The sequence below is a fragment of the Dendrobates tinctorius genome, unplaced genomic scaffold, assembly GCF_039654945.1.
Source record: "Dendrobates tinctorius isolate UK_male_01 unplaced genomic scaffold, ASM3965494v1 ptg000062l, whole genome shotgun sequence".
Classification (NCBI taxonomy): domain Eukaryota; kingdom Metazoa; phylum Chordata; class Amphibia; order Anura; family Dendrobatidae; genus Dendrobates; species Dendrobates tinctorius.
The window spans coordinates 18,701,243-18,719,189 of NW_027361730.1; the positions used below are offsets into that span (position 1 = coordinate 18,701,243).

The following is a 17,947-nucleotide window of genomic DNA, read 5'->3' on the forward strand; positions in this document are numbered from 1 at the left end:
AGTAGGGTCCTCATACCATGCGTGTGGAGGGTAATATGGAAGAATTCACTGTAGTGGCATCATACTGTGTTTGGGGGCACATTTGTTGGCATCATACATTATTGTCTGTATTATTCAAAGTTTTTATCCTTTGTTATTTCATATTTAAATTAGGCCATATGCTATTTAATGCTCTTACATAACATTATATTATTCCAATATTTTATTCTAAGATCTATTAATTGAAATTAACTTTGTTAGTGGGACAACCCCTTTAAGTTGGTTTTCATATTAAAAAGTTTATTGTTATATTTGATGAGAAGGAAAATTTTTTTCAATTGTAGACATTTTTTTAAATAAATATCAAGCTTGGCCCGCGACTGTCCAAGCTTTTAATTTTGTCCCTCTGTGTATTTCAGTTTGACCTCCCTTATATGAAAAAAGCAAACTTGGCAATTTCTTAATATTCTATAAACTTCCATAAAGATAGCAGCCACCCTAGAACCCAAAGTGTACAATTTTGGAAGCACCTTCATTTTCTTTGCTCTCGAGAGGGACACTCCAGGCTATCAAGTTTCTTGCGGTCCGCCCTTCTTCAGCCACGATCTTCCGAACCTTGTCATGGCTGTTAGACCTTTGAAACGAAGCCTGAAAATGAGTGAACAAAAAACAGTAATCTTATAAGATGTCGTTATAGCAAGTACTAGGCAGAAGACACAACTTGTGTTTTACCTGTGATCCAGATATATAGCCAGTACACACTGGGTTACTATTGCCTCTTGCACATCAAACTTTAGACTGGGCTGATAAGACAAATTAATTCTGCAGGCCCAACAGTCAGAAAATCAGGAGCAAAGGTCCATGTGCTGATTACACAGATATCTTTGCTGCCATGAATGCACATGCAGGTTTGTTATCAATAAGAAACAAATGACGACATATTAATTAGATTAATGTTTGTCCAATCCACTGACCATCTAATGTGGGGGACTGTCTCATCTTGCCCCAATGACTGATGTCAGACAAAAGAAGGATCAAGCTGTTGAATTTCAACATGCCAGATCATTTCATTCTCAAGGGAAAGCAATATGAGCTGCCCAAGTGATGTCTAGCAGCGGCGTACTCTGCTCTAACCCTGTAGCATATGTACACTCAGCAAAGCCAAAGATCCATGTGTGTAAACTGGGATGAAAGGAATAGCTGTCAACCAGAGGCACACTATTCAGTGATCGGAAAATACAGGTGCTTCTCACAAAATTAAAATATCAAAAAAGTTAATTTATTTCAGTTCTTCAATGTAAAAAGTGAAACTCATTATGTAGAGTCATTACAGAGTGATCTATTTCACGTGTTTATTTATGTTAATGATTATGGCTTATAGCTAATGAAAACCCAAAAGTCGTTATCTCAATAAATTAGAAAAATAAACAAAAAACACCTGCAAAGGCTTCCTAAGGGTTTAAAAAGGTCCCTTAAGGCCCCGTCTCACATAACGACATCGTTAGCGAGATCGCTGTTGCGTCACAGATTTTGTGACGCAACAGTGACCTCGCCAGCAATCTCGCTACATGTGACACGTAGCGGCAACCGGCCCCCCCGCTGGATATCACTGATCGTGCTCGAATGTCCCAGGCCATTTTCTGATCGTTGGCGTCCCGCTGGCCAGCATGCATCGCTGTGTTTGACGCCGACGAGCGACCTCATTGGCGATGCAGAACTCAGGGACGCAGGCGTGAGTCGTCAGAATAGCTGCTGTGTGACAAGGTACCAACGACCGCCGAGGTCGTTATACGGATGCGTCGTTGAGTGGATCTGTTTGCTTGACAGCTTACTAGCGACCATTTAGCGACGCACCAGCGATCATTACCAGGTCGTATTGTTGTCGGGATCACTGGTGTGTCGCTTAGTGTAACGATACCCTTAGTCTGTTTCAGTAGGTTCCACAATCATGGGGAAGACTGTTGACTTGACATATGTCCAGAAGGCAGTCAGTGACACACTCCACAAGGAAAGTAAATTTTGGATTTCTTTTGAAAATCAAGGTCCCAGAGTTTGGCAGAAGAGTGGAGAGGACCCAATCTAAGCTAATTGAGGTCTAGTGTGGAGTTTCCACAATCAGTGATGGTTTGGGGAGCCATGTCATCTGCCAGTATTGGTCCATTGTGTTTTATCTTGAAGCCAAAGTCAGCACAGCCGTCTACCAGGAAATTTTAAACCACTTCATCCTATCACTGTGCTTGATTGGCCAGCAAACCCCCCTGACCTTAACCCCATAGAGAATCTATGTGGTATAGTCAAGAGGAAAATGAGAGACACCAGACCCAACAATGCAGATGAGCTGAAGGCTGCTATCAAAGCAACCTGGGCTTCCATAACACCTCAGCAGTGCCACAGGCTGATCGCCTCCATGCCACGCCGCATTGAAGCAGTAACTGATGCAAAAGGAGCCCCGACCAAGTATTGAGTGCATTTACTGAACATACATTTCAGTAGGCCAACATTTTGGATTTTAAAATAATTTTTCAAGCTGGTGTTATAAAGTATTCTAATTTACTGAGATAATGACTTTAGGGTTTTCATTAGCTGTAAGCCATAATCATCAACATTAAAAATAAAATGCAAAGAGAGGCGCAACAAGTGTACCTGTGCTTAAATTAATTCCCTAACTGAATCAACAGGTGCTCAACTTACAGGGTTGTGCCACCCTTGCACAACCACGGTGTGAACGTGAATGGTAGTTGGGGAGCGTGTCCTTGCACCTGAGGAAGACGGCTGTGACCGTAGAAACGCGTTGTGGGCATTAGAGGAAGAATAAAAGCTGAGTTTTCTTACCCTTTTTCTGGTTTCTGCCTCTCCTTTAGCGCTCCGCTTTTTTTTGCTGCTTCATAACCATCAACATTAACCCCTTCACGACCAATGACGCCACATAGGCGTCATGAAACCTGGTTCAAATCTGACCAGTGACGCCTATGTGGCGTCATGACTTTAAAGCCCCCTTGCGGGTCGTGCGACCTAGGTCACTGAAAGGTCACCCGACCCGCAGATACAGGGGACTTTGTAATTCACCACAGGGGGCGTGGCTTCGCCCCCACGTGGCTACGATCGCTGATTGGCTGTTAAAAGTGAAACAGCCAATCAGAGCGATAGTAATATTTCATCAATGAAAATTGATGAAATATTACAATCCAGCCATGTCCAACGCTGCTGTAGCATCGGACATGGCTGGAGACACCGATTCCACCCCCCCACGGCGATCGCCCCCCGCAACTGAATGACAGCGGCGATCTGCCCTCTCCCATTCCCTCTGCTCCCCGCCAGCCTCCGATCCCCCACTCACCTCCCCCCCGGTACCACCTGAGTCCCCCCGTCCCTCCCGGTGTCCCTCGGGTCCGGATGATGGGCGCCGCCATCTTAGAAAATGGCGGGCGTATGCGCAGTGCGCCCGCCCGAATCTGCCGGCTGCAGATTCCATCCTTTCATTTTGATCACTCTCACAGTGATCAAAATGAAAGAAAAAGTAAATAAACCCCCCGATTATCACCCCCATAGGTAGGCAGAACTAATAAAATAAAGAAAATATTTTTATTTTGCCATTAGGGTTAGGGTTGAAAAGAGGGTTAGGGTTGAAAAGAGGGTTAGGGTTGGAAAGAGGGTTAGGGTTGGAAAGAGGGTTAGGGTTGGAAAGAGGGTTAGGGTTGGAAAGAGGGTTAGGGTTGGAAAGAGGGTTAGGGTTGGAAAGAGGGTTAGGGTTGGAATTAGGGTTATGGTTAGGGTTGGGATTAGGGTTAGGGGTATGTTGGGGTTAGGGTTATGGTTGGAATTAGGGTTAGGGATGTGTTGGGGTTAGGGCTGTGGTTAGGGGTGTGTTGGGGTTAGGGCTGGAGTTAGAATTGAGGGGATTCCACTGTTTAGGCACATCAGGGGGTCTCCAAACGCGACATGGTGCAACCATTGATTCCAGCCAATTTTGCGTTCAAAAAGTTAAACGGTGCTTCCTCCCTTCCAAGCCCCGACGTGTGCCCAAACAGTGGTTTACCCCAACATATGGGGTATCAGCGTACTTAGGAAAAATAGCACAACAACTTTGGGGGTCTAATTTCTCCTGGTACCCTTGGGAAAATAAAAAATTGGGGGCTAAAAAAATATTTTTGTTTTTATTTTCACGTCTCTGCGTTATAAACTTCTGTGAAGCACTTGGGGGTCCAAAGTACTCACCAGGCATCTAGATAAGTTACTTGGGAGGTCTAGTTTCCAAAATGGGGTCACTTGTGGGGGGTTTCTATTGTTTAGGCACATCAGGGGCTCTGCAAACGTAATGACGACCGCAGACCATTCCATCAAAGTCTGCATTTCAAAACGCCACTACTTCCATTCCGAGCCCTTACGTGTGACCAAACAACAGTTCCCCCCCATATATGGGGCACCAGCGTACTCAGGACAAACTGTACAACAACTTTTGGGGTCCAATTTATCCTGCTACCCTTGTGAAAAAAAAAATTGCTGGCTAAAAATCATTTTTTTTGAGGAAAAAAAAATATTTTTTATTTTCACGTCTCTGTGTTATAAACTTCTGTGAAGCACTTGGGGGTTCAAGGTGCTTACCACACATCTAGATAAGTTCCTTGGGGGGTCTAGTTTCCAAAATGGGGTCACTTGTGCGGGGGTTCCACAGTTTAGGTACATCAGGGGTTCTGCAAATGTAACATGATGCCCGCAGACCATTCCATCAAAGTCAGCATTTCATAATGTCACTACTTCCCTTCCGAGCCCCGACGTGTACCCAAACAGTGGTTCCCCCCCACATGTGGGGTACCAGCGTACTCAGGACAAACTGGACAACAAATTTTGGGGTCTAATTTATCCTGGTACCCTTGTGAAAATAAAAAATTGCGCACTAAAAAATAATTTTTCGAGGGAAAAAAATTTTTTTTTATTTTCACGGCTCTGCGTCATAAACTTTTGTGAAGCACTTGAGGGTTCAAGGTGCTCACCACACATCTACATAAGTTCCTTAGGGGGTCTAGTTTCCAAAATGGGATCATTTGTGGGGAGTTCCAATGTTTAGGCACACAGGGGCTCTCCAAACACGACATGGTGTCCGCTAACGATTGGAAGTAATTTGCATTTCAAAAAGTCAAATGGCGCTCCTTCCCTTCTGAGCCCTGCCGTGTGCCCAAACAGTGGTTCCCCCCCACATATGGGGTACCAGCGTACTCAGGACAAACTGGACAACAAGATTTGTGGTCCAATTTCTCCTGTTAGCCTTGTGAAAATTAAAAATAGTGTGCTAAAAACCTTTTTTGAGGAAAAAAAATTATTTTTTATTTTCACTGCTCTGTGTTATAAACTTCTGTGAAGCACTTGGGGGTTCAAAGTGCTCCCTACACATCTAGATAAGTTCCTTAGGGGGTCTAGTTTCCAAAATGGGGTCACTTGTGGGGGAGCTCCAATGTTTAGGTGCACAGGGGCTCTCCAAATGCGACATGGTGTCCGATAACGATTGGAGCTAATTTTCCATTCAAAAAGTCAAATGGTGCTCCTTGCCTTCCGGGCCCTGCCGTGCACCCAAACAGTGGTTTATGACCACATACGAGGTATCTGTGTACTCAGGAGAAATTGCTCAACAAATTTTAGGATCCATTTTATCCTGTTGCCCATGTGAAAATGAAAAAACTGAGGCTAAAAGAAAATTTTTGTGAAAAGAAAGTATTTTTTTTTTTTTACAGATCAATTTGTGAAGTACCTGGGGGTTCAAAGTGATCACTATGCATCTAGATAAGTTCCTTGGGGGGTCTAGTTTCCAAAATGGGGTCACTTGTGGAGGAGCTCCAATGTTTATGCACACAGGGGCTCTCCAAACACGACATGGCAACCGCTAAATATTCTAGCATATTTTCCATTCAAAAAGTCAAATGGCGCTCCTTCCCTTCTGAGCCGTGCCGTGCGCCCAAACAGTGGTTTATGACCACATATGAGGTATCGGTGTACTCAGGAGAAATTGCCCAACAAATTTTACGATCCATTTTATCCTGTTTCCCATGTGAAAATGAAAAAATTGATGCTAAAAGAAAATTTTTGTTGGAAAAATTAAAATGTCCATTTTTTGTTTCCACATTGCTTTAGTTCAGGGGTCCTCAAACTACGGCCCGCGGGCCACATGCGGCCCGCCAAGGACTTTTATCCGGCCCCCCGCCAGGCCGACATTGAACTTATGAACTGCACTGCAGTTCAATGCCGGCGGGCCCTGTAATCGCGGGCGGGACGAGGCGCCGAGGAAAGGCGTTACGCAGCCCTCCGTACGCAGCAGAGCACAGTGCACACAGACGGCCTGATTATCATCACTCCGCCTGCGCGGCCTGATGACGTCACGCCGCCTGTGTGCCTGTGCAGGAAGAAGACTGAGATGAGCGGGCGCCTCTTCAGAGCAGCGGGGGACATAGGTGAGTACTTTTTTTTTTTTTTTTAACGCCGGGTCCTATTGGGGTCATTTACCTGTCTAATGGGGACATGTGCTGCCTAATGGGGACCTGTGCTGCCTATTGGGGACATTTATCTGCCTAATGGGGACATTTACCTGCCTAATGGGGTCCTGTGCTGCCTAATGGGGACATTTACCTGCCTATTGGGGACCTGTGCTGCCTAATGGGGACATTTACCTGCCTAATGGGGACATGTGCTGCCTAATGGGGACATTTACCTGCCAATTGGGGACCTGTGCTGCCTATTGGGGACCTGTGCTGCCTAATGGGGACATTTACCTGCCTATTGGGGACCTGTGCAGCCTAATGGGGACATTTACCTGCCTATTGGGGACCTGTGCTGCCTAATGGGGACCTGTGCTGCCTAATGGGGACATTTACCTGCCTATTGGGGACCTGTGCTGCCTAATGGGGACATTTACCTGCCTAATGGGGACCTGTGCTGCCTAATGGGGACTGTGCTGCCTATTGGGGACCTGTTCTGCCTAATGGGGACATTTACCTGCCAATTGGGGACCTGTGCTGCCTAATGGGGACATTTACTTGCCTAATGGGGACCTGTGCTGCCTAATGGGGACATTTACCTGCCTATTGGGGACCTGTGCTGCCTATTGGGGACATTTACCTGCCTATTGGGGACCTGTGCTGCCTATTGGGGACATTTACCTGCCTATTGGGGACCTATGCTGCCTATTGGGGACATTTACCTGCCTATTGGGGACCTATGCTGCCTATTGGGGACATTTACCTGTCTATTGGGGACCTGTGCTGCCTATTGGGGACATTTACCTGCCTTTTAGGGACCTGTGCTGCCTATTGGGGACATTTACCTGCCTTTTAGGGACCAATGTTGCCTATTGGGGATTCTTGCACCACACCAGTCTGAGCCTGAGGTAAAAGTGGAGTTCCACCAATATGGGCACTGGTGAGGCTGCATTGATGTGCACTGATCAGGCTGCGCTGATGGGCACTGATCAGGCTGCATTGATGGACACTGATCAGGCTGCATTGATGGGCACTGATCAGGCTGCGCTGATGGGCACTGATCAGGCTGCGCTAATGGGCACTGATCAGGCTGCATTGATGGGCACTGATCAGGCTGCATTGATGGGCACTGATCAGGCTGCATTGATGGGCACTGATCAGGCTGCATTGATGGACACTAATCAGGCTGCATTGCTGGGCAGTGCAGTCTGTATGTCTCTGTGTGGGCAGTTTTATTGCTGGTATATTGTTTTGGTAGCGCTGTATATATGTTGGTATTTTACTAATAGCAATTTTGAATCCCTAGGAAGCAATGATATCAAGAAAGAGAAAAAATTGACTCGAAGTGTAGGATATTCGAAGAACCCAAAAAAATCGGTAAGTTTGATGATTTAACTTCATTTTTAATATAGTATTTGTTCCTATTTTTGTTTTATTACCTCTAAATAAGATATGTGCAGTGTGCACAGGAATTTATTCATAATTTTTTTTAAACTATATTCCGGCCCTCCAATGGTCCGAGGGACCGTGATCTGGCCCCCTGTTTAAAAAGTTTGAGGACCCCTGCTTTAGTTCCTGTGAAACACCTGAAGGGTTAATAATCTTCCTGAATGTAGTTTTGAGTAGCTTGAGGGGTGCAGTTTTTAGAATGGTGTAAAACTTTTGGGTATTTTCTGCCATATAGACCCCTCAAAGTGACTTCAAATGTGAGGTGGTCCCTAAAAAAAAAATGGTTTTGTAAATTTTATTGTAAAAATGAGAAATCGCTGGTCAACTTTTAACCCTTATAACTTCCTAACAAAAAAATATTTTGTTTCCAAAATTGTGCTGATGTAAAGTAGACATGTGGGAAATGTTATTTAGTAACTATTTTGTGTCACATAACTCTCTGGTTTAACAGAATAAAAATTCAAAATTTGAAAATTGAAAAATTTTCTGAATTTTCGCCAAATTTCTAATTTTTTAACAAATAAACGCAAAAATTATCAACCTAAATTTACCACTAACATGAAGCCCAATATGTCACGAAAAAACAAATCTCAGAATCGCTAGGATCCGTTGAAGCGTTCCTGAGTTATTACCTCATAAAGGGACACTGGTCAGAATTGCAAAAAATGGCCTGGTCATTAAGGTCAAAATAGGCTTGGTCATGAAGGGGTTAACAGAAATAAACACTTGAAATAGATCACTATGTGTTAGGCGTCAGGTTTCTGCATCTGCTCTGCAGGAATCCTGAGCCTCACATTCTGCGGTCTCCTGCTGTCTATCTACCGCAGAGGAGATTGCTTTGCAGCAGATCGCTCCAGAGACTAAGTCCCTCTGTTCTCCTGCTCGGCATGCTCATGATGCGATTTCCCATTTGAGATCAGGAGTCATGTGCCCAGGTCCTGCTCCAGATCTCATTGGTCCATCTCGGAGATCTGGAAGCTTCCGGAAGGAACCGGCTATAAAAAGCGCGCATGACCGTCCGGCCATGCGCTAGTACAGACTCTACTTGCTACCTGTGTGAATGATGACGGATGCATGTGCCTGCAAATGACTCATTAAGACTCCCCTCCCTCTGATATTACGTGTGTGGATAGGGACTTAGTATTAGAGTCAGCGCCAGTCAGTGGCATGATACAGGCCACAGTGCATATCTTCATCTATCTAGCATCCGACAATGCGCCTCCTCTGGGCACTGACATATAGCGGCTGAGTCAGTCGCCGCGCTGCAATCAGCAGCATCTGTGAGCGTCCGCGGTAGCGACGCCGCACACACGGTAGGTCTAGATGGACCCTGAACCTCTGCCTTGGGTTCAGCTCCTGTGACCATTTACCGTGCGTGCAGTTCTCTGGGACCTGTGAGTTCAACAGGATCAGTATTTACGTTTAAGTTCTACGCGTCTCTGTGGAGAAAACAGAGTACGCTCAGTGCACTCCGGGTGACGTTCAACCCGTGTGCGATATACCGCCATATTGTGCGTCTGCCATTATCTAGCAGCGGTGTAACACCTTCTGCACGGTGGACCCCGGGCAGCGAACGCACTTATTATTTATTTGTGTGTTCCGCCGTCCCTAACACTCTGTTTGTAAAGACCCTATATGAGTTTCACTTTTTGTATTGAAGAACGGAAATAAATTCACTTTTAGATGATATTCTAATTTTGTGAGAAGCACTTGAACATTGCCAGCTTAACAGGTGTGGCTGATGGATAACAGAATGGATGATAAATGTATGATCTTGGGGGTCCCACTGATCACAATAAGATGGGTCCAGTGTTGGAGGTCATGGAAACACCGTTTTTGTGATCACTTCCAGCAATCCTATATTTATCTTTCAGGTGGCAAGGTGAACAGTAAAAAAGTAATTTCAGATAGAGGTCATGGAGGATGACGATTAACCCCTTTAGCCAGCCAAAGTGGTTTTCACGTTAATTACCAGGCCAATTTTTACAATTCTGACCAGTATCAATTTATGAGGCAATAACTCTGGAACACTTCACTGGATCCCACTGATTCTCAGAATGTTTTTTCGTGACATATTGCACTTCATGATAGTGGTAAAATTTCTTCGATATGACCTGCGTTTATTTGTGGGGGGAGGGATTCGGCGAAGATTTGGAAAATGTTGCAATTTTCAAACTTTAAATTCTTATGCCCTTAAACCAGAAAGATATGTCACATAAAATACTATAATAAATAACAATTCACATGTCTACTTTACAACGGCACAATTTTTAAAAAAACTTTTTTGTTAGGAAGTTATAAGGGTTAAAAAGATGACCAGCGATTTCTAATTTTTCCAACGAAACTTACAAAACCATTTTTTTTAGGGACCGCCTCACTTTTGAAGTGACCTTGAGTGGTCTATATGACAGAAAATAACCAAAAGTGACACCATTCTGAAAACTGCATTAATCAAGGTGCTCGAAACCACATACAAGAAGTTTATCACGCCCTCATGAGCTTCACACAAATGTTTGGAATGTGGAAAAAAATGAACATTTAACTTTTTTCACAAATATTTTAATTTAAACCCACTTTTTTATTTTTGCAAGCGTAACTGGAAAAAATAGACCCCAAAATGTGTTGTGCAATTTCTCCTGAGCATGGTGATACCTCATATGTGGGGGAAAACCACTGTTTGGACGTACGGAAAAGCTTGGAAGGGAAGGAGCGCCATTTGACTTTTTGAATGCAAAATTTGCTGGAACAATTAGCGGACAACATTTTTGGAAAGACCCTGATGTGCCTAAACGGAAATAAACCCACAAGTGATCCCATTTAGGCACCTCAACAAATGTATTTAGATGTGTGGTGAGCACCTTTAACCCCGAGGTGCATTACAGAAGTTTATAACGTTAAGCCGTGAAAATTTAAAAAAAATAAAATAAAAATAATCACATTTTCCCCACAAAAATGTTATTTTAACCTCATTTTTTATTTTCACAAGGGTAACAGGAGAAATTTCACCATAAAATATGTTGTGCAATTTCTCTCAAGTACACCGATACCCCATACGTGGGGGAAAACTACAGTACTTTTGAGGCACAGTGTAAAGCTCAGAAAGGAAGAAGCGTTATATTGGAGTTCAGATTTTGGTGGAATGGTTTGAGGATGCCTTGTCACATTGGCAGAGCCCCTGAGGTGCCAGGACAACAGAAGCTCCCTGTATCTGAAATCATTTTACAAACTAAACTCCCCAATGAATTTATCTAGTGGTGCAGTGATATTGACACCCCATGTGCCTCACAGAATTTTAGACCATTCAGCGGTGATGAAAGAATAAATTACATTTTTACCCCTAAAATGTTTTTTTAACCCCAAGAAGGAGAGTGATGGGATGCTACACCAGATGACCTGGCCTCCACAGTCACCAGACCTGAACCCAATCGAGATGGTTTGGGGTGAGCTGGACCGCAGAGTGAAGGCAAAAGGGCCAACAAGTGCTAAGCATCTCTGGGAACTCCTTCAAGACTGTTGGAAGACCATTTCCGGTGACCACCTCTTGAAGCTCATCAAGAGAATGCCAAGAGTGTGCAAAGCAGTAATCAAAGCAAAAGGTGGCTACTTTGAAGAACCTAGAATATGACATATTTTCAGTTGTTTCACACTTTTTTGTTAATTATATAATTCCACATGTGTTAATTCACAGTCTTGATGCCTTCAGAGTGAATCTACAATTTTCATAGTCATGAAAATAAAGAAAACTCTTTGAATGAGAGGGTGTGTCCAAACTTTTGGTCTGTACTGTGTATATATATATATACACATATACACACACACACTATGACTTATCTCAGCTAAAACAAAGCCTAGATCCTCAGGCTACATTCACACTATGGGCGTAGCCAGGCTCAAACCTAGGGGGGGGGCAGAACCTCATGCTGTTCCGCAGAATTTCATACTGCACACCTCAGCTGCTTCAGAACCTCATACTGCACACTCCTACACTTGAAAATAAAGCCTGCACCTTAAGAAGATGTGGTGATGAATGCAGTCTATTTATTCCAACTATCAATTGATGTTGATGTGTTACTGAAGACGAGCAACGCCTGTCCTGGGCGCCCTTTTGGGCAGCTATGAGGTGTCCCTGACTGGTGCTAAAAAAAGGAGTGTTAGTCTGTGTGCTATCCGGCTTTCATTCTTTTTGGTACAGATATGATATGGATACAGATATGGATAAATGGATATATAGATAGAGCAGATTTCTAATCTGCTTTTGGTATTGAAAACATTATCTATGAGCTCAAAAACCTTTCAGGTGATGCGGTTTTTTAAAAAGCTGATCTGCTTTTGCAACTGAAAAACATATCCTCAAAAAACACAGGAAAAACGCTGTGTATGACTGTAGCCTTAGATCAGGAATAGAACAGCCATTTATAGGACATTTCATAACTTTCCCAAATTCCTATGAAAAAATATTCAGCACATTCTGCATTGAACTACTGTACCCAATTTATTATATATTTTAGGAGTCGGTCCATTTTATACCGACTCCAACTCCACCAAAATGAGCACCGACTCCACGACTCCGCAGCCCTGATCTCCCGTCAAGTGACCCCACTTTGGAAATTATAACCCTTTGGGAATTTATCTACAGGTGTAGTAACGATTTTGACTCCATGGGAGTTTTCCAGAAATGAGAAGCAGTGGAAAATGCTGAGTGACAACTGCAAACTGCCCTTGTAGTGACCAGCACATTATGCCCCGCTCATGGTGCTGTTGACACGCACTCGTAAATTAGGCGGGAGCCCATCGTTACAGAAATGCCAAACATGTGAACCCTATATGGTAAATGTGCTATATAAATAAATAATAACTAGATGTGTATTTCCTGAAGGAAGTACAGATAGTGGTTTGAAATAGTGCCTGGGCTGCCCCTTTAAGAGAGACTTGGCTGCTGCCCCTGCAAGACTTTCAACTCAGGATCCGTTTTAAATGTGGGTGCCTCTCAGGGGCCACTTTGGCCTCAGGGTCTGATTTGGTGGGTGGGGCCCCTCAGGATCCGATTCGGTGGCCTGGACTCCTCAAGATTTGAATTAGTGGCCGGGATTCCTCAGGGTCCAATTTTGTGGGTGTGGCCCCTCAGGGTCCGATTTTGTGGGTGGGTCCCCTCAGGGTCCGATTTTATGAGTGGGGCCCCTCAGGGTACGATTTCGTGGGTGGGGCCCCTCAGGGTCCGATTTCGTGGGCGGGGCCCCTCAGGGTCCGATTTCGTGGGCGGGGCCCCTCAGGGTCCGATTTCGTGGGCGGGGCCCCTCAGGGTCCGATTTCGTGGGCGGGGCCCCTCAGGGTCCGATTTCGTGGGCGGGGCCCCTCCGGGTCCGATTTCGTGGGCGGGGACACTCCGGGTCCGATTTGGTGGGCGGGGACACTCCGGGTCCGATTTGGTGGGCGGGGACACTCCGGGTCCGATTTGGTGGGCGGGGACACTCCGGGTCCGATTTGGTGGGCGGGGACACTCCGGGTCCGATTTGGTGGGCGGGGACACTCCGGGTCCGATTTGGTGGGCGGGGACACTCCGGGTCCGATTTGGTGGGCGGGGACACTCCGGGTCCGATTTGGTGGGCGGGGCCACTCCGGGTCCGATTTGGTGGGCGGGGCCACTCCGGGTCCGATTTGGTGGGCGGGGCCACTCCGGGTCCGATTTGGTGGGCGGGGCCACTCCGGGTCCGATTTGGTGGGCGGGGCCACTCCGGGTCCGATTTGGTGGGCGGGGCCACTCCGGGTCCGATTTGGTGGGCGGGGCCACTCCGGGTCCGATTTGGTGGGCGGGGCCACTCCGGGTCCGATTTGGTGGGCGGGGCCACTCCGGGTCCGATTTGGTGGGCGGGGCCACTCTGGGTCCGATTTGGTGGGCGGGGCCACTCCGGGTCCGATTTGGTGGGCGGGGCCACTCCGGGTCCGATTTGGTGGGCGGGGCCACTCCGGGTCCGATTTGGTGGGCGGGGCCACTCCGGGTCCGATTTGGTGGGCGGGGCCACTCTGGGTCCGATTTGGTGGGCGGGGCCACTCTGGGTCCGATTTGGTGGGCGGGGCCACTCTGGGTCCGATTTGGTGGGCGGGGCCACTCTGGGTCCGATTTGGTGGGCGGGGCCACTCTGGGTCTGATTTGGTGGGCGGGGCCACTCTGGGTCCGATTTGGTGGGCGGGGCCACTATGGGTCCGATTTGGTGGGCGGGGCCACTCTGGGTCCGATTTGGATGCCAGGGTGGCTCAGCCTCCTTTTTGTAGGCCAGGGTCTATCAGCCTCCGATTTGGAGCCTTGGGTCACTCAGCTTTCGATTTGGCGCGCCGGCCCTTTAAGACTCATTTTGGTGCGCTGGCTCTTTAAGAATCACTTTGGCGCGTCGGCCCTTTAAGAGCCAGGGTGGCTCACTGGGCTTCTAAATCCACTTTGGCGCACATTCTCTCTCAGGGGCATGTGTCATGTGATGAAGCTAGATTTGCATTTGTGCTGTGGGTTTCGCTTTAAGAGCTGATATTATGTGGCAGAAGCTCTGTTCTGGAGATGTCATGTGACGTTGGTAGGTGTTGGCATAGTAACTGGTTCTGCCTGCGCATATCAATGAGCTCAACTGCCATTTCAATCGCCTCAGGGCACGTTTTGCCATTTCCCCATTCAAATGCATTGGAGACTGTGCATTCCAATGACGGGAAAAAAAATTTTCTAACGCAAATTGCGCAAAAACTACAAATCTGATCGACACGAAAAATACTTAGCACACCTCTCATGGACGCTGGCTTCGAAACGACACCTCAACGGAGTCTGTGCGTCTAGCGGTTCGGGCTGTATTAATTGCGGAAATCAACTTAATAATAACTAGATGTGTATTTCCTGAAGGAAGTACAGATAGTGGTTTGAAATGGTGCCCGGGCTGCCCCTTTAAGAGAGACTTGCCTGCTGCCCCTGCAAGACTTTCAACTCAGGATCCGTTTTAACTGTGAGTGCCTCTCAGGGGCCACTTTGGTCTCAGGGTCTGATTTGGTGGGTGGGCCCCTCAGGATCTGATTCTTTGGCCTGGGCTCCTCAGGGCTTGAATTGTTGGCGGGGCTCCCTGAGGGTCCGATTTTGTGGGTGTGGCCCCTCAGGGTCCGATTTTGTGGGTGTGGCCCCTCAGGGTCCGATTTTGTGAGTGAGTCCCCTCAGGGCCCGATTTTGTGGCCGGGGCCCCTCAGGGTCTGATTTTGTGGCAGTATCCCCTCAGGGTCCGATTTTGTGGGTGGTGCCCCTCAGGGTCCGATTTTGTAGTTGGGGCCCCTCTGGGTCCGATTTTGTGGGTGGGGCCAAACTGGGTCCGATTTGGTGGGCGGGGTCCCTCTGAGTCCGATTTGGTGGGCGGGTCCCCTCAGGATCCGATTTAGTTGGCGTGGCCACTCTCGGTCCGATTTGGTGGGCTGTGCCACTCAGGGTCTGATTTTTTGAGCAGGGCCACGCTGGGTCCGATTTGGAGGCCAGGATGGCTCAGCCTCCGATTTGGAGGCCGGGGTGGCTCGGCCTCCGATTTGGAGCCTGGGGTCACTCAGCTTTCAATTTTGCGCGCCGGCCCTTTAAGACTCATTTCGGTGCGCCGGCCCTTTAAGAATCATTTTGGCGCGTCGGCCCTTTAAGAGCCAGTTTGGCTCACTGGGCTTCTAAATCCACTTTGGCTCACATTCTCTCAAGGGCATACGTCATGTGATGAAGCTAGATTTGCATTTGTGCTGTGGGTTTCGCTTTAAGAGCTGAAATTATCTGCCAGAAACTCTGTCCTGGAGTGGTCATGTGAAGTTCATAGGCATTGGCATAGTAACTGGGTGAGCCTGCACCTATCAATTTGCTTAACTGCCACCTCACGACTGTCCCATGTTTTTCCTAAGGCAACATTTTCCCATTGGAATGCATTGAGGAAAAATGTTTTTTCAAACGCAAATTGCGCAAAAACTACAAATCCGATCGACATGAAAAATACTTAGCACATCACTCGTGGACGCTGGCTTCGAAACGAGGCCTCAACGGAGTCTGTGCGTGTAGCGGTTCGGGCCGCATTAATTGCGGAAATCAACTGAATAGTAATAATAATACTAGATGTGTATTTCCTGAAGGAAGTACAGATAGTGGTTTGAAATGCTGCCCAGGCTGCCCCTTTAAGAGAGACTTGCCTGGTGCACCGGCAAGACTGTCAACTCAGGATACGATTTAACTGTGGGTGCCTCTCAGGGGCCACTTTGGCCTCAGGGTCCGATTTTGTGGGTGGGGCCCTCAGGGCCCGATTTTGTGGGTGGGGCACCTCAGGGTCCGATTTGGTGCCCGGGTCCCCTCAGGGGCTGATTTGGTGGGTGGGGCCCCTAAGGGTCAGATTTTGTGGCCGGAGCCCCTCAGGGTCTGATTTGGTGGTTGGGGCCCCTCAGGGTCCAATCTTGTGGCCGAGGCCCCTCAGGGTCCGATTTTGTGGGTGGGGCCCCTCAGGGTCCTATTTTGTGGCCGGGGCCCCTCAGGGTCCGATTTGGTGGGTGGGGCCCCTCAGGGTCCGATTTGGTGAGCGGGGCCCCTCAGGGTCCGATTTGGTGAGCGGGGCCCCTCAGGGTCCGATTTGGTGAGCGGGGCCCATCAGGGTCCGATTTGGTGAGCGGGGCCCATCAGGGTCCGATTTGGTGAGCGGGGCCCATCAGGGTCCGATTTGGTGAGCGGGGCCCATCAGGGTCTGATTTGGTGGGCGGGATCTATCAGAGTCCAATTTGGTGGGCGGGGCCCCTCAGAGTCCAATTTGGTGGGCGGGGACCCTCGGGGTCCGATTTGGTGGGCGGGGCCCCTCGGGGTCCGATTTGGTGGGCGGGGCACCTCAGGGTCCGATTTGGTGAGCGGAGCCCCTGAGGGTCCGATTTGGTGAGCGGGGCCCCTCAGGGTCCGATTTGGTGAGCGGGGCCACTCTAGGTCTGACTTGGTAGGCGGGCCACTCTGGGTCCGATTTGGTGGGCGGGGCCCCTCAGAGTTCAATTTGGTCATCGGAGCCCCTCAGGGTCCGATTTTGTGGTTGGGGCCTTTCAGAATCCGATTTAGTGGGCGGGGCCCCTCAGGGTCCGATTTGGTGGGAGGGGCCCCTCAGGGTCCGATTTTGTGGCCGGTCCCCTCAGGGTCTGGATTTGTGGGTGGGGCCCCTCAGGGTCCGATTTTGTGGGTGGGGCCCCTCAGGGTCTGATTTTGTGGCTGGGGCCCCTCAGGGTCCGATTTTGAGGGTGGGGTCCCTCAGGGTCTAATTTGGTGAGCGGGGCCACTCTAGGTCTGATTTGGTGGGCGGGCCACTCTGGGTCCGATTTGGTGGGCGGGGCCCCTCAGGGTCCGATTTTGTGGTTGGGGCCTTTCAGAATCCGATTTAGTGGGCGGGGCCCCTCAGGGTCCGATTTGGTGGGAGGGGCCCCTCAGGGTCCGATTTTGTGGCCGGGTCCCCTCAGGGTCTGGATTTGTGGGTGGGGCCCCTCAGGGTCCGATTTTGTGGGTGGGGCCCCTCAGAGTCCGATTTTGTGGCTGGGGCCCCTCAGGGTCTGATTTTGTGGCTGGGGCCCGTCAGGGTCCGATTTTGAGGGTGGGGCCCCTCAGGGTCTAATTTGGTGAGCGGGGCCACTCTAGGTCTGATTTGGTGGGCGGGCCACTCTGGGTCCGATTTGGTGGGCGGGGCCCCTCAGAGTTCAATTTGGTAAGCGAGGACCCTCAGGGTCCGATTTTGTGGGTGGGGCCTTTCAGAATCCGATTTTGTGGACGGGGCCCTTCTGGGTCCAATTTGGTGGGCGGGGACAGTCTGATTTTGTGGGTTGGGCCCCTCAGGGTCCGATTTTGTGGCCGGGGCCCCTCAGGGTCCGATTTTGTGTCCAGGGCCCCTCAGGGTCCGATTTTGTAGCCGGTGCCCCTCAGGGTCCGATTTTGTGGTTGGGGCCCCTCAGGGTCCGATTTTGTGGTTGGGGCCCCTCAGGGTCCGATTTTGTGGCTGGGGTCCCTCAGGGTCTGATTTTGTGGGTGGGGCCCCTCAGGGTCCGATTTTGTG

At 48.4% G+C, this 17,947-nt stretch overlaps 1 protein-coding gene across 2 annotated transcripts in view; it reads right to left on the reverse strand.

Moving 5' to 3' along the window:
* SCAPER (S-phase cyclin A associated protein in the ER) overlaps nt 1–17,947 on the reverse strand; it is a 404,857-nt gene that overhangs the window by 353,635 nt on the left and 33,275 nt on the right. For both annotated transcript variants that reach the window (XM_073579348.1, XM_073579347.1), the window contains exon 2: nt 510–627. In XM_073579348.1, coding sequence (XP_073435449.1) covers nt 510–627 — 118 coding nt within the window. The remainder of the gene's footprint in view (nt 1–509; nt 628–17,947) is intronic.